Source organism: Vanessa tameamea, chromosome Z (genome assembly GCF_037043105.1).
Source record: "Vanessa tameamea isolate UH-Manoa-2023 chromosome Z, ilVanTame1 primary haplotype, whole genome shotgun sequence".
In the NCBI taxonomy this organism is placed as follows: domain Eukaryota; kingdom Metazoa; phylum Arthropoda; class Insecta; order Lepidoptera; family Nymphalidae; genus Vanessa; species Vanessa tameamea.
The window spans coordinates 14,570,224-14,583,745 of NC_087341.1; the positions used below are offsets into that span (position 1 = coordinate 14,570,224).

The window sequence follows — 13,522 nt, forward strand, 5'->3', positions numbered from 1 at the left end:
CAATTATTCATATAGTTTCGGAGATAATAATAATAAAGCGACGGGCTTTGTAATTTCAATATCACAGGTAGCTTGGTGTTAAAGAATTGCTAAGATTGTTGGTTTTCAAGTTGTAACTCTGTCTGTCTGTCTGTTACTCTCTCTCTCTCCCTCTCTCTCGGCTAAACCACTAAACCAACGACCAGGTGGGGGGGTGTGTGGGACTCCCCGGAGCCCTGGACGCCGAGTGCGCCCAGGTACGCCGGGTTTACCCACTAAAAAACCAGCGGTACCCTCTCCGTCTTTCGGTGGGCGCCACGGGATCGCTTGCGCATGCTACCGTGACGCCCTGACGGTCGGCCCGCCTATGCGGGCCTCCAACACCTAGAGGGGGTTCTCGGGGAATACTAAACCAACGACCACGTCCAACCCAACTATTCGTAAATATTTTTATCTATTACAATTTAACCAAACAAGGATATAGTAAATTTATTCTTTTCATTATTAATCTTTATTCAGACAAAAATTTTACTTACCTTGAGAATTTAATATAGATTAAAGTTGTCTTATATACTATATATATATAATTCGCATTCATATTTTAAAATCATGTACAACGTAAAAAGAGATGTCTTTTGTGAAATTAGTACTTATCCGAGTAGTACATGTTGCAGTTAAAATCATCCAAATTTGAATCTATAATCCGTAGACAAATTCTGATTACAGAAGGGTAATCGTAAAATTACGACTCAAGTCAATTTTATATTATTATTTTTATCATTTATGATATACTTAATTACTTATATTATAAGCTAATGAATAAATATGCCTACCTATCGATTTACAATTTTCTTGCTTAGCGCACTTCTTATTTGCTTTATTAATAAATTTCACCCGTATGGAGCCAGGGCTGGACGCTAGTTAGTATATGAATATTTTTTTTATGATTTAGGTGACAAGCAAGTAGGAGGCTCATCTGATGAAAGTGACTACCACCGTCGGTAAACATCTGGAACACCAGCCCTTTAGGAAATGTATAGGCTCTTTTCTTGAACTTTCCCAAGTCGTATCGATTCGAAAAAAATACGATTCGAGTTCGGAAACAAATACGATTGAGATATTGCAAAAAGTGCGAAATATATGCAAGCTTGTTTCGATGACTTTGTACGCGAATTGAATTATGGATGGATAGCAGAATCTCTTACACAGAATGATTCCTAGAACATTCAAATACTCAGACCACCTAGTGTAAAATAGCTAATTCCTGGTATTTCGCAAAAAGGATTGTTGCGGTTAAAATTCATTCTTGTTAACATATTGACGTCTTTATATTAACAAAATTAAAGAAGTATTATCACCAGACAATACAATCTCATATTTATTACCTACCAGATTGATATGTCGTGAATGGGTTGACTAGAAAATGAAACAAGCCTTGGGTATGAGTAATTAAAAGTTTTGAAATATTTTTTGCATTCCACTTAATTGTTTTATGCACAAATAACATCGCATTACCAAGCAAAAGTATTAATCCTGTCAAAGAATATGAAAGATTTAGGTTGATTATTTTTTCCCGGAATCTCATTTGTATGTCAAAAACTATTTTTGACATACGTTTTATTTACTAAACATACATACATACATATAAAAAAATTTCAATGCAAACACAGTGATCAAGAGTTGTTTGTGAAAAATCTGTTTTGAATTCCGTTTGTCGAGGTTGAGGAGCGAATTTACATTAACTCTAACTTTACATTAAATTTGATGAAATATGTCATAAGTTAAACCTCCACAGTAAAAATTTAATTCCACAATTAATTATTTTATTTATATTATTCTACTTTCTGAGATTAGTGGTATTAAGCGTCTTTTATCGGCTCTGTCAATAACACAGACCAACCATAATGCATATCAATTATATTTAAGATATGAAATTAGTAAGGCAATATAACGGTATCGGTTCGTTAGTTAGGCTTCAAACATTCACAATTAAATTGAATTTATTACTTTTGATGTATCATATCCTGAACAAACACCTAAAAAACCAGATACATAAAATACGGGTTCACCGAAGTCAACAGGTCGCAAAGCATACCATAGACCTCAAATTCCTCCCAAACAAAACGCCGGCGAAAATGTATCCAATGAACACCTTATAATAACAACATCCCAAACTTGCAACGGCTTGTCGACACTCTAAGCATCGCCGAAGGACCCATTAGGACCTGTGATAATACCATACCCTGAAGTCAAAACATTAGTTAAATAATCGTCTAACCTCGATTTAGTAAATTTAGAAATAGATGTGAAATAACAAACATGTAGTAGTATATCATTTTCCACCTTTTCTGTTTTCTCGCTATAATTTGGTTCTTTAAACATCGCCAATATATTGCTAAATTAAGACTCTTGGTCAGAAGAAAAAAATCTAATTACGCCTTTTTTTAAATGCTGCCAACGATATATCATCTTCTAATCCTTGGATGCAATGTGCAGTAGTAAGGCTCCAAGTAGGCTTGAGTACAGTGCATGTACAAAGATGAAGATAACGGATATAACCATCTTTGTTTTCTACTTGATCTTGAAAAATGGAGATTATCCATTTTTCAAGATTTATGGAAATTCGCGTGGAGATGCATCTTGGCTCGCAATAATACGCACCGATTTGTCACGTAATGTGCCATGTAACGAGATTTATAATAAAAAATGTAAGAATTTGTTTCATGTTAATATTCCTTGACAATCGTGGTTTCAGTTTTATTTTGCATATAACTTAAGTATATTTATTACTTATGTATATTTTACGACCGCACGTGAAATAAAAGTATAATTCTTTTGGTGCGTTATATAAAATATAAAATGAGAGTAATATTTTACGGCGTGCGCGCACAATTACAAAAATGACATAAAAACTACATGTTAAAGTTGCCAACTAAATTTCCTGGCAAATATAACTTACTTACTTCGATTCGGCTTACTGTCTCGTCATTGCTGATCGCATCCCTAAGTCCTAAAAGCGTCCGAATTCGATTTCGTATGAAATTACGGTCACTGTTTAGACATTAGGTTTGTAATCTCAAGACTTTTTGGAATACATTCCACTATTCTTGAGAACTAGATGGAGTAGTTTCTTAAGCATTAATAGAATGGGACAAACCACGGTCTTAATTGTGATAATTTTGAGTTCTTTATTGAACGCGCTCATAATGGAATACATAAATCACTGTTCGCTTTAAAAACAAAACCAATTAATATATTATTTTGGAATAAACCGTTTCTTTAGTCTTTGAAAAAAATAATCTCTTAAATATAAGCAAACGATAAAACAAAACCATACAATTAGTTCACACATACTCAACCATTTTTTAAATTATATTTTGGTCTACTTCTCGATTGAAAATGAGTTATTGTATTTACTTTGTCAATATATTGTCTAATATAGGATAGTTTTAATTGGTAGTTTTTCAAAATTTATAAAGGCAACTATTTACTTAACATGGGTCTGTTTTAGTGTTTTCTGCCAATTTGTATTCTCATTGTTTGACTTAGCCATTACGAGATAATCTGTGCTAGACTGCGTAGCATAATATTTCTATATCATGCTATGTGCTAAAAACGATTGTACTGGGATATGCTGTGTACCGCTTCAAATGTATGTATAACCTTACTCTGATTAAATTAATGTTTCCCAAGCATAAGTTTAATATGATTCTCAAAGTTGGTGTTTGTTGGATTCTACACTAAGATCTTTTCTAATTTGAATTCCATCGGAATCTTAATTTATTTTCTTATCTTTGCAAATTGTCAATTTCTTCTTCAACAACACAGGCTCGGAGATTCGAATGTATAAGCGTACTCGACATATCAACCTGCGATGTCTGAGCAGCAATGTCCATCTCAATCTGTAAAAATGTAATACTTAACGTAGTTACAGGTCTGTAACAAAATACATGTTAAAGACATTTTTAATTAACCGATTGTATTTTAATAACGTCTGTTTACCTTTTTTTTCTGACACATTCATATTTATATTAAAGGGAAAGCAGACAACCCATTACTGTAAAAAAATACAGACACAGGATGAGATAGTAAAATAATAATTATTGATTTGCTAAATCTACGATAACCTTACTAAAGTATATTCTAAGAAATTTACCTTTCTAAGGTTTGGTATATATTTTATATAGAATTAATCTTTGTCATATGAAACATTTTGAACTGATACTTATAACACTTATATATGCATGTCCTTATACATGGCGGCTGTTGCTCCTGAATTTTAATACTGATATTTTTTGTATCGCGAGTCATCATGAAATAATTGTATATATATAAAATTATATCATTGTTGGTATATATGATAGAGGGTTTACAACTCTGCTAGACATAAGTACCCATAACATTAGTCAATAAATATTTTTTTAAATATCGTGAGTGGACAAATTTCAATGTCAAATAAGTCATTTTTTAGCCGAGCATGCTTCATGCGCCTACCAGTGTAGCTACTTTTAAATTTCTTATTGAAGATTCATTTTCTAATTTTACAATTTAATATTTTCATTGGTTTATTTTTATTTAATTTTTTGTATAAATATTTGCTGCCAAATTGCCAAGTCTGATTGAAAGCCAGCTTGTTCCGATGGCTGGAACTCGTCAAGTCGTCTGGCGAGACGATTCATGAAAACTGTTAAGAGAAGCTTATATAAAAGACTCGGGAAAAAAAAAGTATTATGTCACCATTCTTAAAAAAAAACAGTACCACCTCACACCCGCTCGGCGCTGCCGAAGTCTTAATAAAAATAAAAAATTGTCAGCCATTGCAGGTCAATAGTCTCCACTATCATTTAACATGTGAGAAAACTCATTCATTAAAAGTATCTCCTTGAAGTGGTAGAGGGTAGTATATAAAGATGGCCCTTGCCTGATATACAATTGACAGAGCGGTCCCTCGAGGTTTTTTGTTGAATTTATAGAATGAACCGAGATGGCTAGTCGTTAGAACGCGTGCATCTTAACCGACGATTGCAGGTTCAAACCCAGGCAAACACCGCTGAATTTTCATGTGCTTAATTTGTGTTTATAAATCATCTTGTGCTCGGTGTTGAAGGGAAACATCGTGAGGAAACCTGCATGTGTCTAATTTCAACGAAATTCTGCCACGTATGTATCATGGTGGATACACATCCGCATTGGAGCAGCGTGGTGGAATATGCTCCGAACCTTCTCCTCAAAGGAAGAGGAGGCCTTAGCCCAGCACTGGGAAATTTACAGGCTGTTACTGTACTGTACCTACTATAGAAAGATTACTGCGGTGACTATCAGACTGCCCAATAAAATTCAATAGATACATTTGTATTGTGTCAATACGACAGTCTATAATTATATAGTGTAAAGCATTATCGAATAATTTAAGGGAATAAATTTCGAAATCAATAAAATAATACCAAATCAAATTAAGTTCGAAATGAGATTCGTTTTATTGAAGTAACAAACAGACTTAACAAAACTACTATAGTTGATATTTAACTCTTACAATAATTACAGAGCAAAAATAATGCAAATCAACAAGTTCAGTTTAAATTTTTTTTGTTATAATAAGATCACTTTTTATACACTATCAGAATAAAAGACCTTTACATAAAAATATGAACGTTACCTCAGGTAAATCATAAAACATTTATAACGAATTTGAATTTATTACGTTTGAAATCCAATCGACGTAACTACTTCCAGGTGTGAACATTGCAACAGTTCTACGTTTCATATTATAACTCATTATTTCATTATTATCATAACTCATTTTTGGCAGTACTAAATCTTTACCTGCACAAACACCGACAATACCAGATACATGTAATACGGGCCCACCGGAGTCACCAGGTCGGGAAGAAGGCCATAGACCACAAATTCCACCCAAACAAAATGCCGGTGAAAACATTTGCGATGCACACTTAATAATAACAGCATCCAAAACTTGCAACGGCTTGTTGACACTAAGAGCATTGCCGAGGGATCCATTAGAACCTATAGTAACGCCATACCCTAAAGTCAAAACCTTAGTACCGTATAAAGTAAAATAATCGACTGAACTAAGTTTAGTGGTTTTTAATGAAGGTAGTAAAAGTCCAATGTCATTTTGGCGCTTTTTTTTCAACTTACGATAATTTGGTTCTTTAAACATCGACAATATATTGCTAAATGAAGACTCTTGGTCAGAAGAAAAATTATGCCTAATAACGCCTTTTCCCGACGATGTCTTACGTTCTAGTGATTGGATGCAATGAGCAGCAGTCAGGCTCCATGTAGGTTTGAGTACAGTGCATGTACAATGATGACGGTAACGATAATCACCATTTTTCTTTCGTATTTTACGTTCGATTTTCAAGACGGACGGAAACTCGCCTGGAGCTGCATCTCGGCCCCCGATAATTCGCAACGATTTATCTCGGTACGTCGCATTTAATGAATATATTATAATACAAAAAATATAAGTATTTGTTTCATGTTTATATTCATTGCCACTCACGGTTTCAGTTTTAGATTCCGTATAACTTACATATATTATTTATGTAGATTTTACGACCGCAAGTGAAATAAAATCCATGTTTTTTTTTTATTTATACCATATTTCACTATAATTTTATTTAAGCTAGATAGGACGCCTTCGCTATACACGAAAGTCAAAAACAAAATTAAGTATCTGTGCAAGCTACACATACTTTATCATTTCTAAAACCAGCAACTATAATAGAACAAAACTTGGTACGGAGAATTTCCATTAAAAACAAAGTGATAAGTATTTGTTGGTTTCGACAGCGAGGTAATTTGGTTGACGACTCATGATAAAACGATGAAAAAATTTTGTATGTGTGTATCCAATTCTAAAAAATAACAACACAGAAATTGACAACCTGCGTGGTCGAGTAGTGTGTACACCGGTTTTCATGGGTACGCCATCCGAGGTCCCGGGTTCGATTCCCGGCCGTGTCGATGTAGAAAAAGTTCATTAGTTTTCTATGTTGTCTTGGGTCTGGGTGTTTGTGGTACCGTCGTTACTTCTGATATTCCATAATTGGGTTCAGAGTCATGTATGTGATGTCCAATATTTAAAAAAAAATAGAAAGCTACAGTATCCCCGGTTGCGTTGGCAACGCAATAAGCTATACTATACAACGGCTATAAGCTACATATATTTATATCATGTATAATAGCCGAGCGATCATATTTCTGTCTAATAAGTCAAGCATGCGAATAATACACTGATGGACTCATAAGCTGCATCAAAGTGCAGGATTACTTTCGAATTAAGATTTTTGATAAGTATGTAAACTTTTTAGATTAAACTAAATGAATATATCAAGACTGTAATTAAACATTAGAAAAAATAGAACTGCAGTAGAAGATAAAATTATAGCCCGAGAAATCAAATTTATGCATAGTCGCAAATTCGTCTGTTATTAAAGTTTGAAATTATTTTTTCTTGTTGTTTATTTTTCGTTTGCGATTTAAGTGAAAGTATTGATTAGTAGACTTTTAAAATCAACAAAATTTCGTAACCATAAATATAGATATTTCGTCCGGACAAGCCAAATTAACGAATGATTGCTATAAACATAAACATAAATTTGAATCACTCTACGCTTTCTACAGCATAAAGGTTCGTCGAGATGACATTTATAACACAAGCATAACTATGTTGTTAGGCCACTGACAAACTCTCTGGATATCTTAGGACACGAGCATCTGAGGGCCGAGGAAATGAAACAAAACAGTACGTATTGTAAGCTTTACTGAAAAATTTCTTACCTAGTTCCGTAACCTATTTATCATTCATTACATAGATGACTAAGGTGCACCCAATGTTATAATAGCAGGACATGTATTCCGTGAGTGATTTTTAAAAATAATTTTGTTACATATGCCGAAAGTATTTTTACGTTTAAGTTATAGATGAGAAATAGTTCAGACAATTTTGACTATTTACCAGAGTGGTATAGTTTAGAGGTCCGCATTAATTCCATTCTCTTATCAGTTTCCATGATTACAAGGAGGCTCCGCCCACGAACGAGGAGAAATTTCTCAAAACTTACATACATTGATATAGCACATCAATATTAAAAGATAGTATTAGTCTATTGCTGTTTCAATAATTTCTCCAATTCGTTTGCTCAAAATATATAGTATCGTCATTTTATGTGATAGCCTTTGAAGGCAATACACTATGGAATTTTCTAAACCTGTATGTTTCATGGAGATATTATTGATACATGAGATCCTATTGAGGAGACACAGTAATGTACTTTAAATCATTACAACATCTATTATTACGATGACACGACATTCAATTACAAGTGAAACCGAAACACAGGTTGACATAAAACAACGAAGTAGACAATGCGAATAGTAGTGCATATTATTTCTAATGCTTCCGTTATACATTCTAGAATTTCCTTGCATGCAACCTTTATGACTTCGGACGACGCCGCAGTACATAGAGTTAGATATGCACGAGAGGTGGCTCTCAATAACGTGACGTCACGATTGATAAAATTATCGTATCGGTTACACTCTCACAAAACTTTTTTCGCTACAGACTCGCCTCGTCCTAGTAGTTCAAACAATAATATTATCAATAAAAGTAACATCATAACTATAGATATACAAAGTATAATAGAATTTAATTTTATAATTACATAATTGATGTTAAAATCAATCAAAAACAAGATTATACAGAGAAGGCAGGATATTACAACATCGATTAATTAATATCTATTACAGCTACTACATATTATAGGAATATATGGTAATACATAAAACGGATACACTCATTGCCGCAATTTAATATCGGCGTAGTTATTGAATTTTCATATATAATATTACTGTGAAATATTTCTAAACCAAAGAAATACCATAATGTTATAATCCCTGACAACTCATTTTTTCTGAATATTATTCTCTTTGACTTGAAAGAGAGTAGAAGTGATTTCATTCAAAGACGATCATTACGAGTTGCAAGATCTTGGCATGAGTAATATATAATCAAATAAGTCAAATGGCATACAACGGTCTGTGTGAAAAAAAAACAGACTCGAATCGGAACATGAAACAGCACACCGTTATAATTTTAAAAGAGCAATGAATGAGTAATCTTAGACATCAATTTATAACACAAGAGTATTTATGTAAGTTCTACTATATATATTTCATAATAACAAAAGAGTATCTCACTGATTGAATGTGCGCGTTTTCCCCTTCTCATATTTAGTGACCGTGTATAATATTGCTTCATATATATAATAACAACGCGTATATTTAATGCATAATACGTGTACGTATATCAAGAAAACAATATTATTAAATATGCATTTAAAACATTTACTACTAAAATCCTACTCGATGATTGCTTAAATACAATTAATATCTATGAGTAATATACTCGGTCACGAGTGTCGACTACGAGCGAGTCCACGTTGTGATTGCCGATGGAAGCTGTGAGAATATTGATGAAGCTTTATTTTATACGAAATGAATAACTATTTAACTAACACAGAGCCTCGATTCAATTTAAATACATAATATTTTATTAATAAATAACTCTCCAACTAATTCTTATATATTAAAAATATTAAGAACAAAACCAAAACACACCTCCAACTGAACATATCTGCTTAAATATTAAATTAAAATTATAAAACTCATCGTGACTGGACAGTTATAAATATATCTTCCAAAACGCATCGTCAAAAAACGCAATACTAACATAATTATTAACTAATCATATCGGTTAAATATTTAACAAATACCGACCGAATTGTAAATAAATTGCTGTCGGTGATTGTATACAATTGATACTAGGAACAATCGCCTCAGTGGTCATTTAAAGGCAAAGTTTTCCTTTATATTCAATTTAAACAATTAAGTTTTACCAATGAGAAACGCATGGTCACTTCTTTTCCCTGCGTTTGCGCAGAATGAAGACCATGACGACTATATTATGCGCATATTTTATTTCAGTTGATCACTTTGTAGGATTTCAATCAGAGGACTTTGCTCGGTCAAAGATGCCAATATTTTATTGCCAATTGTTACTAGCCGGGGTCAGGTCTTGTACAATTCAATGAGTGAAGATAAGCGAGTATTTCCGATCAAAATCTGTCAGTTCGGGGTGGTTAAGTTTCCTTTTCGACTAACATTAAAATGGTAGTATTGCTAAGACAAAACATTAATGTGTGCAAGTTATATGGATTTCGATCGGACAATTGTTGGTGGTTTAGAACGCGTGTGCGTGGCGACAGACTCCACAGCCGAGAGCGAACTCCTCGCCCGTCGGCGGATGTTGCACGTGGAGTGGACATTCGTCGGATGATCCGGGAAGCTGCTCTCCTTTGGGTCCTGAATTAAAAATTACACGTCGTTAAAGGATTTATAAATTCTCTTTTAACACATATAAAAATTATACTGCTTTACATATAAATTTTAACGAATAATTTTTCCGAATTATAAAATGTATTAAATTACCAGCGGGACATTGCGGCAATAAATGTCTGGGTATGTTTGTAACACGTTGGAAGTCGTCGTGGCACGAGTTGCAGAAATGCGACGTCCCGAAGCAAAAGAATACTGCCACCTGCAGAATGAGATGTATAGTATTTAAAGATTTGAATTATAGCTAATTACGATATATTTATAAAAGCAGTCGAAGAATGAAGACGAATGAACTAATGTATGTTCAAAACGATTTTAAACGGACGATGAAACGTTTCACCTTCAATGTGTTTACAATCGTGTTGTAAAGACATTTGATTTCGAATACATTAAACTCAAGTGTGGGTGGTATGTGGTGGTTGATACTGACGGAGCAGCAGTAACGGCACTTGTACTCGAGGAAGTCCGCGCCGTGCTTCGGACACGTGCGCGCGCCCGCAACATCGCTGCATGCGCCGCAGACCAACTCCGTCGGTTCCCACCAGCCGCTGCTTTCCGCTTCACAGCGCGCCAGGCCGCCGAAGTACGCCTGAACGCGTTCCTTGAGTTAATAAATCGGAATGCAGCATACCAGATTTGTTTATGCGTAGAAACAGTAATCACAATTACTCGTTATTAGAAAGATCCATTGTATTGAATAACCTGCCAATATAACATTATATAGACACTATACCCTGTATAAGATAGCTTCATCTTTTAGACAGATGTCAATTTTTCTGATCGACATAACTTTGCAATGACGAACATATTATTTTACATATAATTTAAATAGAAACAATGAAAATAATAGACGCTTGTACAACGTTACATCGGTCGGACGGCAGGGACGCGAATAACAGGCAGCAACTGCTACAAATATCGATTACAAAAATCCTTATTAAATATTGTTAGGAACTGGGGTCCTTTTGGTTGGGGTCTCTTTAGCTGGTATAACTCTTTTTAGAAAAATAAGTTAAAAAAAAATGGAATTATAATTTAAATTACGCATTCCATCGTTCGTTATATGTTATATTTTCTGTTTCTCATCACTAACCCGTCTGTCAAAAAGATTAGATAAGATTGAAGTATATTTTATAAGTAATTACTTTAATTACTAGAAAAATAATTATAACCATGCAGAGAACAACAATAATCAAGAAAACGTATGAAGTATGATAACTCAATAAAACTGCGTCGAAATCAATCGCCAGTAAGCCAAGAAGATAACAAACGAAACCAATGTGAGTCGACATAAAATAAAATATTACAAAATAAAAGACAGAAAACGACTTCGGTAACCTTGCCGCACTTGTGGCAGACGTAGTAGGCGTAGCGTTCCATGGCGTATGTGGCGGGGTCTTCTTGAGCGCGGCCGCGAGAGCCGCCCGCCGCCAGCCCTTCGTACTCCAGCCGCATCAGCGCCTTGCGACGAACCTCTTCGGACAGTCGGCGTATCGGGGTCAGAAGTTCTTCTAAAGTCCAATGAGTCATATCCTCCTGTTCGTACAATTGTTTTAACTGTTACAATATTTATATCATATCACATATGTTATCCAGACTTAAAAGTCATTAACATATCATTCGAACGCTAAATTAACAAAAAATCATGCGTCTTTGGACGTTTTTGTGTTGTTTATTTAAAACTGATCCATCTCCACTCAATCGACACATGTTATAGCATACCTCTATGTCAATTTAATCTACTTACCTTGCAAATAGGACACTGCGAAAAAGAGAATGTAATGCGGGGCCCGACCCACTTGTTCGCCAGGACTTTCTTACAGCAGTGCAGGTGGAACACATGCCCGCATGTCAGCTGGAACAGTTGTTTACAGTGTAAATAAAATATTTTTGGGTATGTTGCAGTAAGTTCAAAATTTAACCAGACCAAATATCTTCGTTAATTTTGTCGTGTCGTGTCTATTTGAAATTTGATATAGAAATTATAAAAAAAAATTACAAGCATACATTAAATTATTATATATATTATGTTTTATTACCTGGATAGCGGGCGCAGCCTGAAGTGGATCGGTAAAGCAAATCATGCACATGTCGTCTGCGTCCTGCCGCAACGATTCACATCCGGCGCAGCCGAACAAGCACGGCAGGCAAGTTTTCTCATCGCGTACGCCTCCGCATGCGTGACCGCAACTGTGCACGCGAGTGCAGGCCTCGCGACCGTGTTCCTGTACATAACAAGATATATACATAATTATTTACATTACACATAATATTCAATTTTTAGTTTAACGAAATATTTATAAAGTTAGAAACGGTAAAAAAACTATCGAATCCAAAGGATGATTTATATTTATTGAATAGTTTTAACAAATTGTATTATTGTATTGTTTACCTGACATTGTTGGTCGGCACAAACATTTCCTATGGCCAGTAGTCCAGTACTTCCCCTTGCTCCGCAGAAGCGACACGTGCCAGCCAGCCCAGCGCTACCTTCTGTCTCAGTCGGTACAGTCCCCGTGCCCTCGAGTCCGCGGAACTCAACCAGTGCCTTGAGCGTACGTCGATCTACGAGCAACAGTAGCCAATGGAGCTTGGCTCGCCCGCAACCTTCGTGTATGTCAATGCGGATGGCGCTCTCTTCCTCTTTGCATATCTATCGAATAAACCATCACCAATTCAATAATAGTATAAAACCATACGTCAAATTTGTCTCGTGTTATAAGAAAACTTATCTAAAGTAATAATAATTTCACTCACCTGTCGTTGATGATTGCGTGCAGCCCTATTGAGGTGCAAGAAGCGATCACACTCTGCGCACAACGGGCCGCATGAACGACACTCTATGACAGCTAGCGTAGAACCGTCATCGTGATTGGTACAATGCGATCTAGTTTCAGCAGCAGAATCCCGACCGCGATTATCTCGGCTCTCGTTTGATCTGTTTATACTAGGAGAGTTTATATTAAATAACTAAACTTACTTCAAATTGTACTATAACTAAGCTTATAGTACAATTTGAAAGTAAAAAACACTAATTATTTTTAAGATTATATTATATTAAATATTGTAAATATACTATATTTACTCGTTAACTAGCTTATAAGTAAACATTTCTATG

General features: G+C 34.8%; 1 protein-coding gene across 1 annotated transcript in view; it reads right to left on the reverse strand.

Moving 5' to 3' along the window:
• Positions 1 to 9,853: 9,853 nt before the first annotated feature.
• Positions 9,854 to 13,522, reverse strand: part of LOC113404156 (E3 ubiquitin-protein ligase MYCBP2) — an 86,948-nt gene continuing 83,279 nt past the window's right edge. The window contains exons 67-74 of the mRNA XM_064220405.1: positions 13,162 to 13,351; positions 12,797 to 13,057; positions 12,444 to 12,629; positions 12,152 to 12,259; positions 11,743 to 11,940; positions 10,835 to 10,993; positions 10,498 to 10,606; positions 9,854 to 10,371 (exon numbers count right to left, since the gene is read on the reverse strand). Coding sequence (XP_064076475.1) covers positions 10,250 to 10,371; positions 10,498 to 10,606; positions 10,835 to 10,993; positions 11,743 to 11,940; positions 12,152 to 12,259; positions 12,444 to 12,629; positions 12,797 to 13,057; positions 13,162 to 13,351 — 1,333 coding nt within the window. The 3' untranslated portion in view covers positions 9,854 to 10,249. The remainder of the gene's footprint in view (positions 10,372 to 10,497; positions 10,607 to 10,834; positions 10,994 to 11,742; positions 11,941 to 12,151; positions 12,260 to 12,443; positions 12,630 to 12,796; positions 13,058 to 13,161; positions 13,352 to 13,522) is intronic.